The sequence below is a fragment of the Globicephala melas genome, chromosome 4, assembly GCF_963455315.2.
Source record: "Globicephala melas chromosome 4, mGloMel1.2, whole genome shotgun sequence".
Classification (NCBI taxonomy): domain Eukaryota; kingdom Metazoa; phylum Chordata; class Mammalia; order Artiodactyla; family Delphinidae; genus Globicephala; species Globicephala melas.
The window spans coordinates 55,937,561-55,953,288 of record NC_083317.1 but is presented as its reverse complement, the minus strand read 5'-3'; the positions used below and the strand labels follow the sequence as shown (position 1 = coordinate 55,953,288).

The window sequence follows — 15,728 nt, the reverse complement described above, 5'->3', positions numbered from 1 at the left end:
TGAGCCTCTGTTCTGAGCCAGATACAGTGCAATGCTCTAGGTTAGACCATTGCTCTCTGGAGCCTACTGTCTAACTGGGGAGATGAAGTTAAACAATCAAAATTTCAAATATATACAGATTTAAAGAAATTCTATGAAGAAAAGGAATAAGAATAACAGGAGTAAACTCTTTTAGGGTCACTACAGGAAACTGGCATTTACACTTAAAGAACAGGATAGAATGCTAATTATAGCTACAATGGCAACAGTATTACAATATACAGATGTATCAAATTAACATGTACACCTTAAATTTACACAATGTTATATGTCAGATATACTTGAATTAAAAATAAGTTAAAAAAATAAGTTTAAAGAATGTGGAGTCAAATGAGTGAAGAGAAAGGGAAAGAGTGTTTTTTTTTTTTTGCGGTATGCGGGCCTCTCACTGTTGTGGCCTCTCCCGCTGCGGAGCACAGTCTCCGGAAGCGCAGGCTCAGCGGGCCATGGCTCACAGGCCCAGCCGCTCTGCGGCATGTGGGATCTTCCCGGACCGGGGCACGAACCCGTGTCCCCTGTATTGACAGGCGGAGTCTCAACCACTGCGCCACCAGGGAAGCCTGATCAAGCTCATTTATAATAAATGCAGAGGATAGATGACTAGCTTAAAGTGGAAGTACAAATGAAATTAGCAAAACCTAGGTATAAAACTACAGGAAATTCACACAATTCTTTAAGCAATAATAAGAACAAAAACAAAATTTGTGAGGAAAATAAAAGATGGAGGGAGAATTTACAGATTAAAGAAAATTTAAGGTGGGAATTCCCGGGCGGTCCAGTGATTAGGACTCCGTGCTCTCCCTGACTAGGGCCCGGGGTTGGATCCCTGGTCTGCTCAGGGAACTAATATACCACGTGCAGCGTGGCCAAAAAAAAAAAAAGAAGAAAAAAGAAAAGAAAATTTAAGGCACATATCCTTTTTTAAAAAGTTTTTTTATTGGAGTATAGTCGATTTAAAATGTTGTCTTAGTTTCTGTTCTACAGCAAAGTGAATCAGTTATACATATATATATCCACTCTTTTTTGTTTTGTTTTTTTTGGCCACGCTGCGCAGCTTTCGGGATCTTAGTTCCACTACCAGGAGTTGAACTCGTGTCCCCTGCAGTGGAAGTGCAGAGTCCTAACCACGGGACTGCCAGGGAATTCCCATATCCACTGTTTTTTAGATTCTTTTCCCATATAGGTCATTACAGAGTTTTGAGAAACATGCCCTGTGCTATATGGTAGGTCCTTATCTATTTTATATTAAGGCACATATCTAATCACGGTGTGTAGCCCTTATCTGGATCCTGATTCCAACAGATTGTTAAAACAAGAAAATGAGAGTATGAGATAATTGCATATTTAAATACTGCTGGATGTTTAAACAGGCTGAATAGTGCAATAATATTAAAAAATTATTTTAAATTATTTTTAGATATGAAAAAGATATTGTAACTATAGTTGGAAAAAGTCTTTTTTTCCACCGAATTTATGAATGAAAACTATGAAGTCTGGTATTTCTTTTAAAATAACCCAAGAGAGGGGGAATAGGTGGTGGTTTAGATGAAAACAGATTGGCTGGGAGTCAATAGTTGTTCAAAGCTGGATGATGGATCCATGAGGGCTGGTGATATTACTGTCTTCTTTTATTATTTTTTTCTTTTTTTTCAGCTTTATTGAGATATAATTGACAAATAAAATTCTAAGATGTTTAAAGTGTACATTGTGATGATTTGATATAGGTATACACTGTGAACTGTCTGCTTTTATATGTTTGAACTTTCCCATAATATAATATTTTAAAAAAACAGAGGGGAAAACCCAAGAAAATAAATAAGATAATTATATTGTAATAAACGCTAAGAAAAGAAATATGGTAATGAATGGTCTTCCCACTTGAAGTCCCATCCTAACCTAAGGCACTGGAATCAATCTGTTCAGGTTACCAGGTCAACTCCCTTCTAAATCATCCAGAAAAAGCCTGTAAGTAGGGGCCACACCCAAGTGGGGAGATGGAGTGTTTTCTTGGCTGAATCTCTATGGGCCAATTCAGTTTCCATCTTGGAAGGGAGGAGCCAGGATTCCAAGCATTATCTGCCTAATCCAAAACCATTTGGTCACACCCTGATCTAGCCAATGTTTACAGACTTTTAGGTGCATAAGAACAACCCTGAGGGCTGGTTGAAGCACAGATTTCTGGGTCCTGCCCTTAAGGATCTGATTCTGAAGGTCTGGGGTGGAGTCTCATAGTTTAATTTTCCAACCAGTTCTTCAGCAAACTGAGGCAGAGCCCTTGCACTTTGAATATAATATAATATTTAAGTTAAACTGATCTCGGCTCCCTGGGTCCTGAGACTGATGGACCAGACCATTTACCTAGGGGAAGAGAAAGCCCATTGTGAGACCAACGAATGTCAGAGTTGCCATACTGTTTGTGAATATATTTTCCTTTAGAAACTCTGGCTCCTTTAGAGTGACCTATAAAAACATCTGTGACTTTTCCAACCTCCTGTCTCATCACATCCTGCCCCCAACATTATCCTCCAGCAATTCCCAAGTTTTTGCAGTTCCTTCTCCTGCATTCATTAGTACATCACTTGCCTTAGCGTTATGGCTTCTGCTGTTCTTATTCTGAATAGCCAAACCTTTCCCTTCTACTCAGCTCGCCATTATTGCAGGCTTAAAACCTGTGTTTAGATCTAGATCCAGAAGAGATCATGTTGTCCAGTCCCTACAATCTAAATCTAATCTCCCAGTGAGTGACACACCCACGGGCATAAATCAGTTATAAAATACCTTTGAACTTCTATTCCCTCCACAAAGCATCATTCAATCCATCACCAATATTGTTTACAAAGATTGTTTATTTGTTTGTAACTTGTCAACAAGTGTTTGTCATTTTCAAGTTTCACCTAAGTCTCACCTTAAAGGAATAAAACCCAAAAATTTTTTAAAAAATCAGGAGTGATATTAATTACCCAATGACTTAACTCTTGCCTAATAGACAAGCCTGGGTATAAAACTGATGAAATTATCACACTGTCAGATAACAAGGGAGGGGGGAAAAGAGGAGGAAGGAAGACAGCTCTTCTGGAAAACAGGAAGTAGGAGACATTTGCTTATAAAAGGAGAAATTGGACTAGAAACCTCAGGTTAAGAGGATTAAATTGCAGATATCCTTAACATTGCCGGCTCTGCCTTTCTCTGAGAGTTCCTTGGAATGGCACACCCAAATTGTGAGAAGGTAAGTTTGGTTTGAATTTCATTTATTTTCCCACAGATTCACTTTTTAAAGCCTTTCTAGAGCTCACTTATATTTCCGTCTTTCTGGATGTAAGACATCTCTATCTGAGAATCCTCCCTTTGCAAGCGAATTATTACTTTTCTTTCATGTGATTGCGGTATACAACTTGGGTGAAAGTAAAAAAGGAGAAACTAAATATTTCTGTTCCTAATTCAAAGTAAGATATTTATTTTGTAGAAAGACATGTTGTAGCTGGGCAAGATAAAACGGTAAAGAAATGGAGAGCTGCCGTAAAAAGAAAGTGAAAAGGGTAACGTGGATAAGGTCAGAAAGTGACATGACTAGTAGGTTTCTTTCCCCCAGGAGTAAGAAGCAAACCTACTCCCAATGGCCTTGGTACCAAAGGGTTTCCTGACTAGGTTTGGGTAGTCCTGGACTAGAGGAAAATATAAATTGAGTAGGTTTCATAGGTATTTGCAGGGGCCACTATACCGGGCTAGAGAACTGAATTGGCCAATATGAAGTATATGATTATGGGCAAGTCATATAGCTGCTTACCTCTTGAGTGGAGTGATACTCTCCCAATAATGTTCTTTTTTTTTTTAAGCTGACCAGTGAAATGTTTCCTGGAGTGCTTTGAAAAAGTGGTGTACAAAGGCAAAATCCTTTTTGCTAGCTAAAGTGCAGACGAAGGGGAAGTCTTTGAAGAGATTTAAACCGGCTGCGGAGGGACGGGCGGGAGGGGAGTGGGGGGACGGGGACGGGCCTGGCCGCATCGGATACACTTAGCTGTTCAGAGAAAAGAATATTACAATTGAGCTGGAATGGAGTTTATTCATCCTTGGATTGGAGAGGAAAAGCTAGAAACTTAAGCATATGTGACTCTATGTTATTGGTCATTTAATTTCTGAGCCTCAGTTGCCTAATTTCTAAAATATGAAAACGAATAAATTACTACAAGTATGTTATAGGATTAAATGAGAAATACAAAAAGCTCCTGGCACAGTGCATGTGGACTGTACAAAACCAGTAAATATCAGTTCCTTCCTACCTATCCACTTTATCTTTCATTCATGAAATTGTTAAAAGAACACTGAGTGTCCACTCTGTGCTGGGCACTGTGTAAGCCCTGCGATAGCAATGGAGGGTAAGACAGATACCTTTGCTCCCCTCCGGTCGTGGGGCTGAAACAAGGTTGGTATGGCTGAAGCTCAGAAAGCTCAGGGCTCTTAAGCTGGAAAGGCAGGCAGGGGGCCCGGCTGTTCAAGAACTTACAGGCTACACCAGGGAGTTTTGTCTTTTAACTGAAGTATTTTGAACAAGCAGGAGAGCAGTCTGCAGAAAGGAGCCAGAATGGATTGGAATCACAGGAGATTACTGATCCTGCCAGTGATGATAACGTGAATCATGCAACAGAAGATGAAAAGGCAGAAACACCTTCTACACAGATTTAGGAGATAAAATGAAAGTATTTGGTGTTTTAACTGATGGAGAGGAAGGCCATGAAGGAAATGGTTTCCCCAAACCCAAGATTTATGCTTTAATTTCCTCTTATCATCCACATGTAAATCTGCTTTTGCCCATTTCCTCATTGTTTTTCCCATCTAATAAAGGACCTATGAATCAATACCAAATTCAGGGAATCTCAGTCTCTCCATCCAGCTATTGGCTTCTCTTATTCATTAGTTGTGCCATGAAAGTAAATATGTTAGTTGTACAGCATTAAATGAGAATCAATGATTGAGCCTTGCTTTTCCAGAATTTCTTTGAAGAGGTCTTAGGTGAAGAAAATATGGTTCTTACATTGATTCCAGTTAATGAGGAAATTGTTGAAGACCATCTAACGGAACCAAGTGTTTCTTCAACTTCAGAAGTCAAAGTGGAGTCACTGAGTCCAGATAACCAAGGTATGAGAACAACAGGGTGAGCTCAGTTTGCTGCTCCTCCAGCTCTGGAAGATTCTTCTTCCCCTGTCCTTTAACTATGCAACACCCAGCTTAAATCTCACCTTGATTATCTGTGGTAGGCAATTTCTCAAACTCTCATACTGCTCATTTGCTAAGCACCATTACTGTCTTACTTTTAAAAAGACACAAAAACTAGGCATGTGGGCTTCCCTGGTGGCGCAGTGGTTGAGAGTCCGCCTGCCGATGCAGGGGACACAGATTCGTGCCCCGGTCCGGGAAGATCCCACATGCCGCAGAGCGTCTGGGCCCGTGAGCCTTGGCCACTGAGCCTGCGCGTTCGGGGCCTGTGCTCTGCAACGGGAGAAGCCACAACAGTGAGAGGCCCGCGTACCGCAAAAACAAAAACAAAAACAAAAACAAAACAAAAACCCAAAAAACTAGGCATGTGGAGTGCTTTGGACAGAGCATGACCTCATGGGGCAGCTAGATGTGAGCTCAAATTCCCAACCCATGAAGCTCAATCTTCTTTCCATTTTTACATACTTCTTATGAAAACCAAATCATTCCGAGCTTTTTTCATTTTCTTTTATTTCGAGCTTTTTTGAGATATAACTGACACATAAAACATGGTGTAATTTTAAGGTGTTCAGGGTGATGATTGACGTACATATATATTGCAAAATGATTACCAAAATAAGGCTAATTAACACATCCATCACCTCACTTAGTTAACTTTTCCCCCACTGTGGTGAGAACATTTTAAGATTTACTGTCTTCTCAATTTTTAAGCATACATTATATGATTAACTGTAGTCACCATGCTATACATTAGATCCCTAGAACTTACTCATAACTGAAAATTTGTACCCTTTGATCAATATCTTCCCATTTCCCCTACTCCCAATTCCTGGCAACCACAAATCTACTCTCCGTTCCTGAGTTCAGCCTTTTTAGATTCCACATATAAGATCAGATGGTATTTGGGAGACTAAATCATTTTGAAAAGCATCTAGTCTTTTGCTTGGTGAGCAATTGTTGATCAAATATCTAGCGGCTCTTAATATGACCCTTTGTATCAGGGCTTCATATGAAGGCATTGAATAAGTATTTTCAGAATGATTTTATTTTGGGGGCAAATAACGAGGGCTTCCAGATAAAGTAGACAGTGATAAGTTAAGCAAAGTGATGTGAGACAAGGTACATTTTCTCTGTAGAGAAAAATGAGGCAGGTTGACAGAATGGAGGACCATTGTTGGATGGGGTGGTTTTAATTATTTCTTTAGGGACAGATATTTTGTGGTCCAACATCTACACGTTTTGGAGGAGCAATCCAATATAATGTTCTATCCAGGTGGTTGTTTATGGCTGCAAAAAGCAGGTTGCTATAGGTAGTGTAAAAAAAGTGGAATTTAGAATTTCAAAATGTGTATTTGAGTCCCAGTTCTGCCATTTTAATGGTGGTGTGATCTTGGGCAAGTCCTTTAACTCCTGAATCTATTACCTTATTTGTAAGATGAAGAAAAATAGTTGATATGTATATGTACAAATTGGGTTATGAGAGATAAGTGAGAACTTCGTAAAATTTTAAAGAATTTACAAATATTACATTATTACTACTTTGGTTCTCTTCTTTTCTCAGTTCATCCTCCTCAAACAGATGAACAGTTCAAAGCTTGCCCAACATCTAGTTGTAGTAAACCAATTTATCCCTTGCCAACCATATTGCCTCCAATTAACAACGTGAGTCGGGACACTTTGCGGAAATGGTGCCAACAACTTAATTTGAGTACCGATGGTCAGGTGAGTGCACTGGTAGGAATCTCTGGTGCTTGCAACAAGTATGGGAGCTCTGCCAGCTTTTAATTTTTTAAATTAATTTTTAATTAATTAATTAATTTTAAATTTATTTATTTATTTTTGGGTCTCTGTTGTGGTGCATGGACTTCTCATTACGGTGGCTTCTCTTGTTGTGGAGCATGGGCTCTAGGTGTGCAGGCTTCGGTATGTGGCATGTGGGCTTCAGTAGTTGTGGGCCTGGGGCTCTAGAGCGTAGGCTCAGTAGTTGTGGTGCAGGGAATTAGTTGCTCCACGGCATGTGGGACCTTCCCGGACCAGGGATTGAACCCATGTCCCCTGTATTGGCAGGCAGATTCTTAACCACTGTGCCACCAGGGAAGTCTGCAGGTTTTAATTTTTATTTCCCTTCTTAATTTCCTTAGAAAATAGAGGTTTATCTGAGACTCCAGAAACATGCTTATCCTGAAAAAGATCAGGTGAGTGAGGAGTGTCGTGATGTAAGTTCTGATTGTGAATTTTTCCTCCTCTTCACCATCTCTATATGGTGGCAAGGTTTCTCAACCAAGACAATTGATATTTCCAGCCAATTAATTTCTTTTTGTCCTGGGGCTTGTCCTGTGCATTTTAGGATGTTTAGTAGCCTAAATATCCATGGATTCTACCCACAGTCTGTCAGTGATCTCCCTCCCCCTATACACAGTTTTGACAATCAAAGTTTCTCTCAGTTAAGAACCACTGCTCTGAGGGAACTAATATTCCTAAACCCTTCCCACACTGACATACACAGGTCAATGTACGAAGAATGATAAAATCAACCCAAATGTCCTTGGGGCAGTGACACTTCACTGCATACTCATCGTGAATTCCATTTGCAGTATATTCCTGAATCATCACGGGAGGCCAGATTGCAGTCATGTCCAGGGAAACACAAGACGGTGACCAAGACAGCAAGTGTTCAGAAGAGGAAGATGAGTGAGAATGAGGAAAGGACTAACATGGTTGAAGTGATAACTTCAGCTCAGGCAGCCATGTTGGCAGCATGGTCAAGAATTGCTGCAAGAGCTGTTCAACCTAAGGCTGTAAATTCACGTCCCCTTCCTACCTCTGTTGAGTGCTTTCTGCCGCAAGCTTCCGGTAAGATCAAAAAATGGTTACCATGCCAGAGAAAAAAGGCACACTTTTATTAGTCCAATACTGATGGTAGTTAAAGGGAAAGCGTTATTAAAATATCTGCAGATGGGACGTTAGGTTCATAGAGGGCTTATCTTGTGACTGATACAAAGCCAAGTTTTGCCTGAATGGCTCTCTGAGCCAGGTGGCTGAGTGGGGACACTTTCTCATCGCTAAGCACAGATCCAAGGTAGGAAGAAAGCATAATCTGGTAATGTGGTCAGCCACAGCCTGAGGTCTTCCCCTTTCTATTGGATCGGAAGAATTAATTAAAATGACCATGGTTCAAACCCTCGTCTTACCACTTCCTAGGTATGTGACATTGGCCAGTTACTCAGCATAAACCCTGGTATCCTGATTTATAAAATGAAGATTTCAGCTATTCTACTTGATAGAATGATTGTGAGGCTTATGAAATACAACTTGGTATCCTAAAAGTAGGCAATGATAATTAAAATATTTGGGGCCCCTGTCCTCTTGAGAAATCTCGAGAATAGCTTAGCCCCATCTTTCTCCAATTCCTGCTCCACTCTTTGATATTTCTGTTTTCATTTCCATCAGACCCTACCTCAGGCCAGCACAAAGTCATTCTCTTTTTTGGCTTGAATTCTTTTCCTCTCTCCATCCCATTTCCAGAGGTGTTCTGGATCCTCTTTTTCTATTATTAATTAACTTATTTATTTTTGGCTGCATTAGGTCTTCGTTGCTGCGGGCAGGCGCTCTCTAGTTGCTGCGATCCGGGGCTACTCTTTGTGGCAGTGCGCAGGCTTCTCCTTGTGGTGGTGGCTTCTCCTGCTGCAGAGCACGGGCTCTAGGTGCGCGGGCTTCAGTAGTTGTGGCACGCAGGCTCAGAAGTTGTGGCTCGTGGGCTCCAGAGCGCAGGCTCAGCAGTTGTGGTGCATGAGCTTAGTTGCTCCGTGGCATGTGGGATCTTCCTGGGCCAGGGCTTGAACCTGTGTCCCCTGCATTGGCAGGTGGATTCTTAACCACTGCACCACCAGGGAAGCCCTACTCATCCTTTTAGTTCCTCTTCATTCAGCAGTTATCAAGCACCTACTGGGATCCAGGAGTGTGCCTAGCCACATTCTTTAAATTACTCTTTTAAAATTTATTTTTTTAATTTATTTTATTGAAGTATAGTTGATTTACAATGTTGTGTTAATTCCTACTGTACAGCAAAGTGACTCAGTTATACATATACGTATGCATTCTTTTTCATATTCTATTCCATTATGGTTTATCACAGGATATTGAATATAGTTCCATGTGCTATACAGTAAGGCCTTGTTTTTCATCCATTCTGTGTATAATAGTTTGCGTCTGCTAATCCCAAATTCCCAATCCATCCCTCTCACACCTCCTCGCCCTTGGCAACCACAAGTCTGTGTTCTCTATGTCTGTGTGTCTGTTTCTGTTTTGTAGATAAGTTCATTTGTGTCATATTTTGGATTCCACATGTAAGTGATATCATATGGTATTTATCTTTCTATTTATGACTTACTTAGTATGATAATCTCTAGGTACATCCATGTTGCTGCAAATGGCATTGTTTCATTCTTTTTTATGGCTAATACTCCATTGTGTATATGTGCCACATCTTTTTTATCTGTCAGTGGACATTTAGGTTGCTTCCATGTCTTGACTATTGTAAACAGCTCTGCAATGAACACTGGGGTGCATGTATTCTTTCGAACCATGTTTTTCTCCAGATATATGCCCAGGAGTGGGATTGCTGGATCACATGGTAGCTCTGTTTTTAGTTTTTTAAGGAACTCTGTACTGTTCTCCATAGTGGCTATACCAATTTACATTCCCACCAACAGTGTAGGAGGGTTCCCCCTTTTCTCCACATCCTCTCCAGCATTTGTTATTTGTAGACTTTTTAATGATGGCCATTCTGTATGGTGTGAGGTGGTACCTCAGTGTAGTTTTGATTTGCATTTCTCTAATAATTAGTGGTATTGAGCATCTTTTCATGTGCCCGTTGGTCACCTGTACGTCTTCTTTGGAGAAATGTCTATTTAGGTATTCTGCCCATTATTTGACTGGGTTGTTTGTCTTTTTGTTATGAACTGTTTGTATATTTCAGAAATTAAGCCTTTGGCGGTCTTGTCATTTGCAGATATTTTCTCCCAGTTCATAAGTTTTTTTGTTTGTTTGTTTATGGTTTTCTTTGCTGTACAAAAGCTTATAAGTTTGATTAGGCCCCATTTATTTATTTTTGCTTTTATTCCTTTTGCCTTGGGAAACTGACCTAAGAAAACACTGCTACAATTTATGTCAGAGAATGTTTTGCCTATGTTCTCTTATAGTATCATGTCTTATATTTAAGTCTTTAAGCCATTTTGAGTTTATTTTTGTATATGGTGTGAGTATGTGTTCTAACGTCATTGATTTACATGCAGCTGTCCAACTTTTCCAACACCATTTGCTGAAGAGGATGTCTTTTCTCTATTGTATGTTGTATATTCTATTATATATGTCTTTTCTCTGTTGTATATTGTATATTCTTGCCTTCTTTGTCAAAGATTAATTGAGCATAGTGTGTGTGTTTATTTCTGGGCTCTCTATTCTGTTCCATTGATCCATATGTCTGTTTTTGTGCCAATACCATGCTGTTTTGTCTTTTTTTTTCATGCTGTTTTGATTACTGCAGATTTGTAGTGTTATCTGAAGTCTGGGAGGGTTATGCCTCCTACTTTGTTCTTTTTCCTCAGGATTGCTTTGGCAATTCTGGGTCTTTTATGGTTCAGTATAAACTGTAGGATTATTTTTTTAGTTCTGTGAAAAATCATGGGTTATTTGATAGGGATCACGTTAAATCTGTAGATTGCTTTGTGTAGTATGGCCATTTAAATAATATTAATTCTTCCAATCCAAGAGCGTGGTCATCTCTACTCTTATTTTATAGTCTGACTGGGGAGATTTTGTAGATATTTAAGCCTACAGTGATTGCTCCTTTCTCTCAATTTCAGACACTTGATATCTATAGGACTTACTACTCTGTTGTCTCTCAAATATCCCATCTCTCCAATTAGATTGTTCCTTAGACTTTTAAAAAAGACCCTTTTGCCTGTTTTCTATAGTTGAGGCAGTACAATGTAATGGTTAGGCAAATTGGCTGTGAATCAGAATACCTAGATCCTTGTTTTGGTTCTGGGAAAATTATGATATTTTAACACTGTAAGCTTCACTTACTTCACCTGTAAATAAGAAAAGTAAATAGAAGGTAAATATTAATGATGTTCTTAAGAGTAAATGTATTAATACATGTAAGTCACTTAGCAAAATCCTGGACACAAAGCAAGTTTTCCAAAAGTTAATTGTTATTGTCCTCTGTGCTATGTAGTTTGTGAAGTTAGATTACACTGTCTTTTGGTCTACATTTTCCATGCTTCTCATTCAGTTGATTCAAGAGTGACTCACTGAGGGGTTGGATTGGGGTACGGTTACCTGATTGTAGCAGTTTATGTTTGCTTCTTTTTCCTTGCCTAGGTGTCCGGTGGTGTGTGGTCCATGGCAGACCACTCTTGGCAGACACAGAAGGTTGGGTTCGCCTGCAGTTCCATGCAGGTCAGACCTGGGTGCCTAACACTCCCAGGAGGATGATCTCTCTCTTCATGTTACCTGCCTGCACTTTCCCATCCCCAGACCTAGAAGATAATATGTTATGTCCTGAATGTGCTAAGAGGTAATCCTTAAGTATCTTTCTAAATATGACACACAGAACAATAGATGTCTAGATGGGTTTCTGAAAAATTTAGTAGGAGAAGGCAGAGGGCAAACATGCTGTTTTCTTAATTTGCCATATAGATCAGGCAAAAATAGGAAGCAAAAATAATTTAGCAGGGGCTTCCCTGGTGGCGCAGTGGTTAGGAATCCACCTGCCAATGCAGGGGACACGGGTTCGAGCCCTGGTCCGGGAAGATCCCACATGCCGCGGAGCAACTAAGCCCGTGCGCCACAACTACTGAGCCTGTGCTCTGGAGCCCGTGAGCCACAACTACTGAAGCCTGTGAGCCTATAGCCCGTGCTCCGCAACAAGAGAAGCCACTGCAATGAGAAGCCATGCACGGTGAGCCCCTGCTCGTCACAACTAGAGAAAAGCCCACACGCGGCAACGGAAACCCAATGCAGCCAAAAATAAAAATAAATAAAATAAATTAAAAAAAAATTTAGCCGTGGATTAGAACTCAGATAAATGTGGCTTCTTCTTAGCAACCTTAACAAGGTAGTTGACAAGTTAAGACCTTAACTGCCTCAATTTTAGAGAGATCTGTTTTAAGAAAGAAAAAATTAGGTTCTCACCGTATGTCAGATACTTAGCTGGGGATACAAAAATTAGTAAGACAAAACCCATGTAGCATGCTGAGATGAAAATGAGTAAGAGATGCTATGAAACTATCTGGAAAGGACCTATATTGCAGTGACTTAGGGAAACTTCAGAAGGGATTACATGTACTGAGGAAGAGTTTACCAGTTAGAAAGTAAAAACTTGGGCATTTTGGTAGTCAAAACAGCCCCTACCAATACATGGAAGAATATGACCTACTTACATTGCAAATAGGCCAATATGATTGAAGCTTATATTGACAAATAAGTCTGAGAAGGGAAGGAGCAGACTATTGAAGGTTTTATATCTATATTAAAGGTCTCATATTATCCTGTGGGTCATAGTTTCTCAGTCACTTTTGGGACATAGATTTCTTTGAGAAAATAATGATAACAACATCTTCTCCACTCAAGAAAATACACATTGTGCATACACATAAGCAATGCTTTAGGTTCTATATAGACGTGGAACTCATGAGCACAAAATTCAGCTTTTGGTGATAGAATTGGATGGAGGTGATGCAAGATGGGTGTGAAGGGAAATTAGATTTTTATTTTTTTATAGTTATATATTTTTAAAATATTTACTTATTTGGCTGCATCAAGTCTTAGCTGCAGCACACAGGCTCTTCACTGTGGCATGCAGGATCTTTCATTGCGGTGTGCGGGCTCTTTGTTGAGGCTCGTGGGCTTCTTTCTAGCTGTGGAGTGTGGGCTTAGTAGTTGTAGCACATGCAGACTCAGTAGTTGTGGCACGCGGGCTCTAGAGCATGTGGGCTTTGTTGCCCCATGGCATGTGGGATCTTAGTTCCCAGACCAGGGATCGATCCTGCATCCCCTACATTGGAAGGCAGATTCTTAACCACTGGACCACCAGGGAAGTCCTGAGGTTTTTTCTTTTTTAAGAAAGTAGATTGAAATCTTGTGACAGAGACTAGATTGGAGCGTCAGAGATTACTATAATAATTTTGGAAAGATGTAATTTATGACCTTGGTAAAGAATTTGAAGCGGAATGGGACAAATGTAAGAGTTGCAGGAGTATAGAGAACAGAATGCCATCTTATTAGAGGAAAGGCAGAAGTTCAGTTCAAGGGCAAAGAATGATACATGGGACATGCTTCACATGGGTCTAGTGTTCAGAGAAGTATGGGTTAGAGAGAAACATCTTTTGGGAGTCATTAACATGCAAACTGAACATAAGAATATGTAAGAATTAGAAGGGACTGCAGAAGAACCTTAAAAGAGAATCAGCTTATCGATGGCAGGTGAGCAATGAAGACTGAAAAAGTGCAGTTAGAGGTTGGGAGATAAATGAGAAAAAAAGCAACGGGTCGAGAGTTTCAGAAGGAAATATTTGGTAGTGAGATGGCCATGTAAGATTATGGTTAATGCAGTGTTGCTGGGAGTGTGAATTTGGTACACCATTGGCGGTCTTTTTGAGAGTATGTTGAGAGGGTCAGGTGATAGTTGGAGCAGAGCATGTGAAAAACTAGGAACAGGTCATATTGATGATCTCTACTACCTGAGCTAGAGGAGATAGCAGTTAGTTGAGGCAGTAATATCAAAGGAGCTTGTTTGTGTCTTCCCTTCCTTCCTTCCTTCCTTCCCTCCTCTGTTTCTTTTTAATTTTTAATGGGAATACCAAGAGTAGTGTGAACAGACAGAGGATGTGGGGAGAAGCTGTGAGGAGGAAAGGGAGAGTATGAAGATAAAGGAAGTAGAACCAATTGTAGTTTAGAGAATAGGAGCCCTGATATTAAGTGGACAATGTTGTTCCTTTGCTTATTACATAAAATCTTTTTACCCACCATCCTAGGGTTGTGGGGCAAACTACTCACAAACTCCAGAAGGGTATTCCTCATTTTACTGGTCATTTTCAAGGGGCTGGTATGTAATGGTCTATCTTATTCTAACCATTTTCCAAAATTTTTTTCTGACTTGCTTTATAGGAATAAGAAAATTATGAAAAGATTAATTGCAATGGGGAAGAAGAAGAAACCTGGTTTGGACATACCAACATCATTGCTTTTAGATGGGCCATGTCTTAATACAAAATAAATGGTTAGCGGAGGGGAAGGGGTGGGGTGTGGATAAAATGTGTGAAGGGGGGTAATTGTATGGTAATGATGGTAACTAGACTTATATCAGTTTTGTAGTGTACACAAATATCGAATTACTATGTTGTACACCTGTAACATAACGTTATATACCAATTTTACCTCAATATAAAAAAATGTTTGTTAGAATACACCAGTGAAGCCATCTAGTCCTGGACTTTTGTTGTTGGGAAGTCTTTGATTATGATTCAAACTCCTTACTAGTAATCATGAAAAAAAAAAAAGAGATAAATGATGGAGAGCTCACAGTTAAAGTGACTTGCATCCCAATGATTGCTATGCTCTGTCCTCGCCATCCTCAATGTTGCCTGATGCTTTAAGTACAGATGAGAATGTCTGGATTCTGTACTGAGGTTTACCAAAAAATGACTGTTACTGCTGCTTCAAGTACTAGCTATATAGAATGTAATTTGGTTTTATTTTAGTTAATAGATTTTTGTTTTTTTTAGCAGTCTTAAGCTTTCAGAAAAATTGAGCAGAAAGTACAGAATTCTCAAATACCACCCCTCCTCCCCACCCCATTTCCTCTACTATCAACATCCTACCCCCGAGAGGCACAGTTGTTGAACCTACATTGACCCATCATTGTCACCAAAAGCCCATAGTTTATATTAGGGTTCATTCTTTGTGTTGTACACTCTATGGGTTTTGACCAATGTATAATGACATACTCATCATTTTAGTGTCATACAAAATAGTTTCACTGTGCTATAAAAATGTTCTGTGCTCCACCTATTGAATACTTTCTCCCCCCAGCTCCAGACCACTGATCTTCCTGTCGGCATAGCTCTGCCTCTTTACAGAGTGTCATACATTTGGAATCATACAGTAGCCTTTTCAGATTGACTTCTTTCACAACAGGAAATGTATTTAAAATTCTTTCATGTTTTTTCATGGCTGGATTGCCCACTTTTTAATGCTGAATACTCCATTGCTTGGGTGTACCATAATTTATCCATTCACATATTGAAGGCCACCTTGGTTGCTTCCAAGTTTTGGCAATTATGAATAAAGCTTCTATAAACATTTGTGTGCAGGTTTTTGAGGTTTTCAACTCATTTGGATAAATATCAAGGAACAGGATTTTTGAATCATAAGAGTATGTTTAGTTTTGTAATAAATTGCCAAACTATCTTCCA

The 15,728-nt window shown here is 39.7% G+C and overlaps 1 protein-coding gene across 1 annotated transcript; it reads left to right on the top strand.

The window, feature by feature from the left end:
- Nucleotides 1–3,241: 3,241 nt before the first annotated feature.
- DPPA2 (developmental pluripotency associated 2) lies at nt 3,242–14,530 on the top strand. The gene is made up of 7 exons (XM_060297565.1): nt 3,242–3,265; nt 5,025–5,172; nt 6,812–6,972; nt 7,392–7,445; nt 7,845–8,103; nt 11,635–11,830; nt 14,422–14,530. Exons 1-7 carry the CDS (start codon nt 3,242–3,244, stop codon nt 14,528–14,530), a joined length of 951 nt encoding a protein of 316 aa, XP_060153548.1.
- Nucleotides 14,531–15,728: the final 1,198 nt, after the last annotated feature.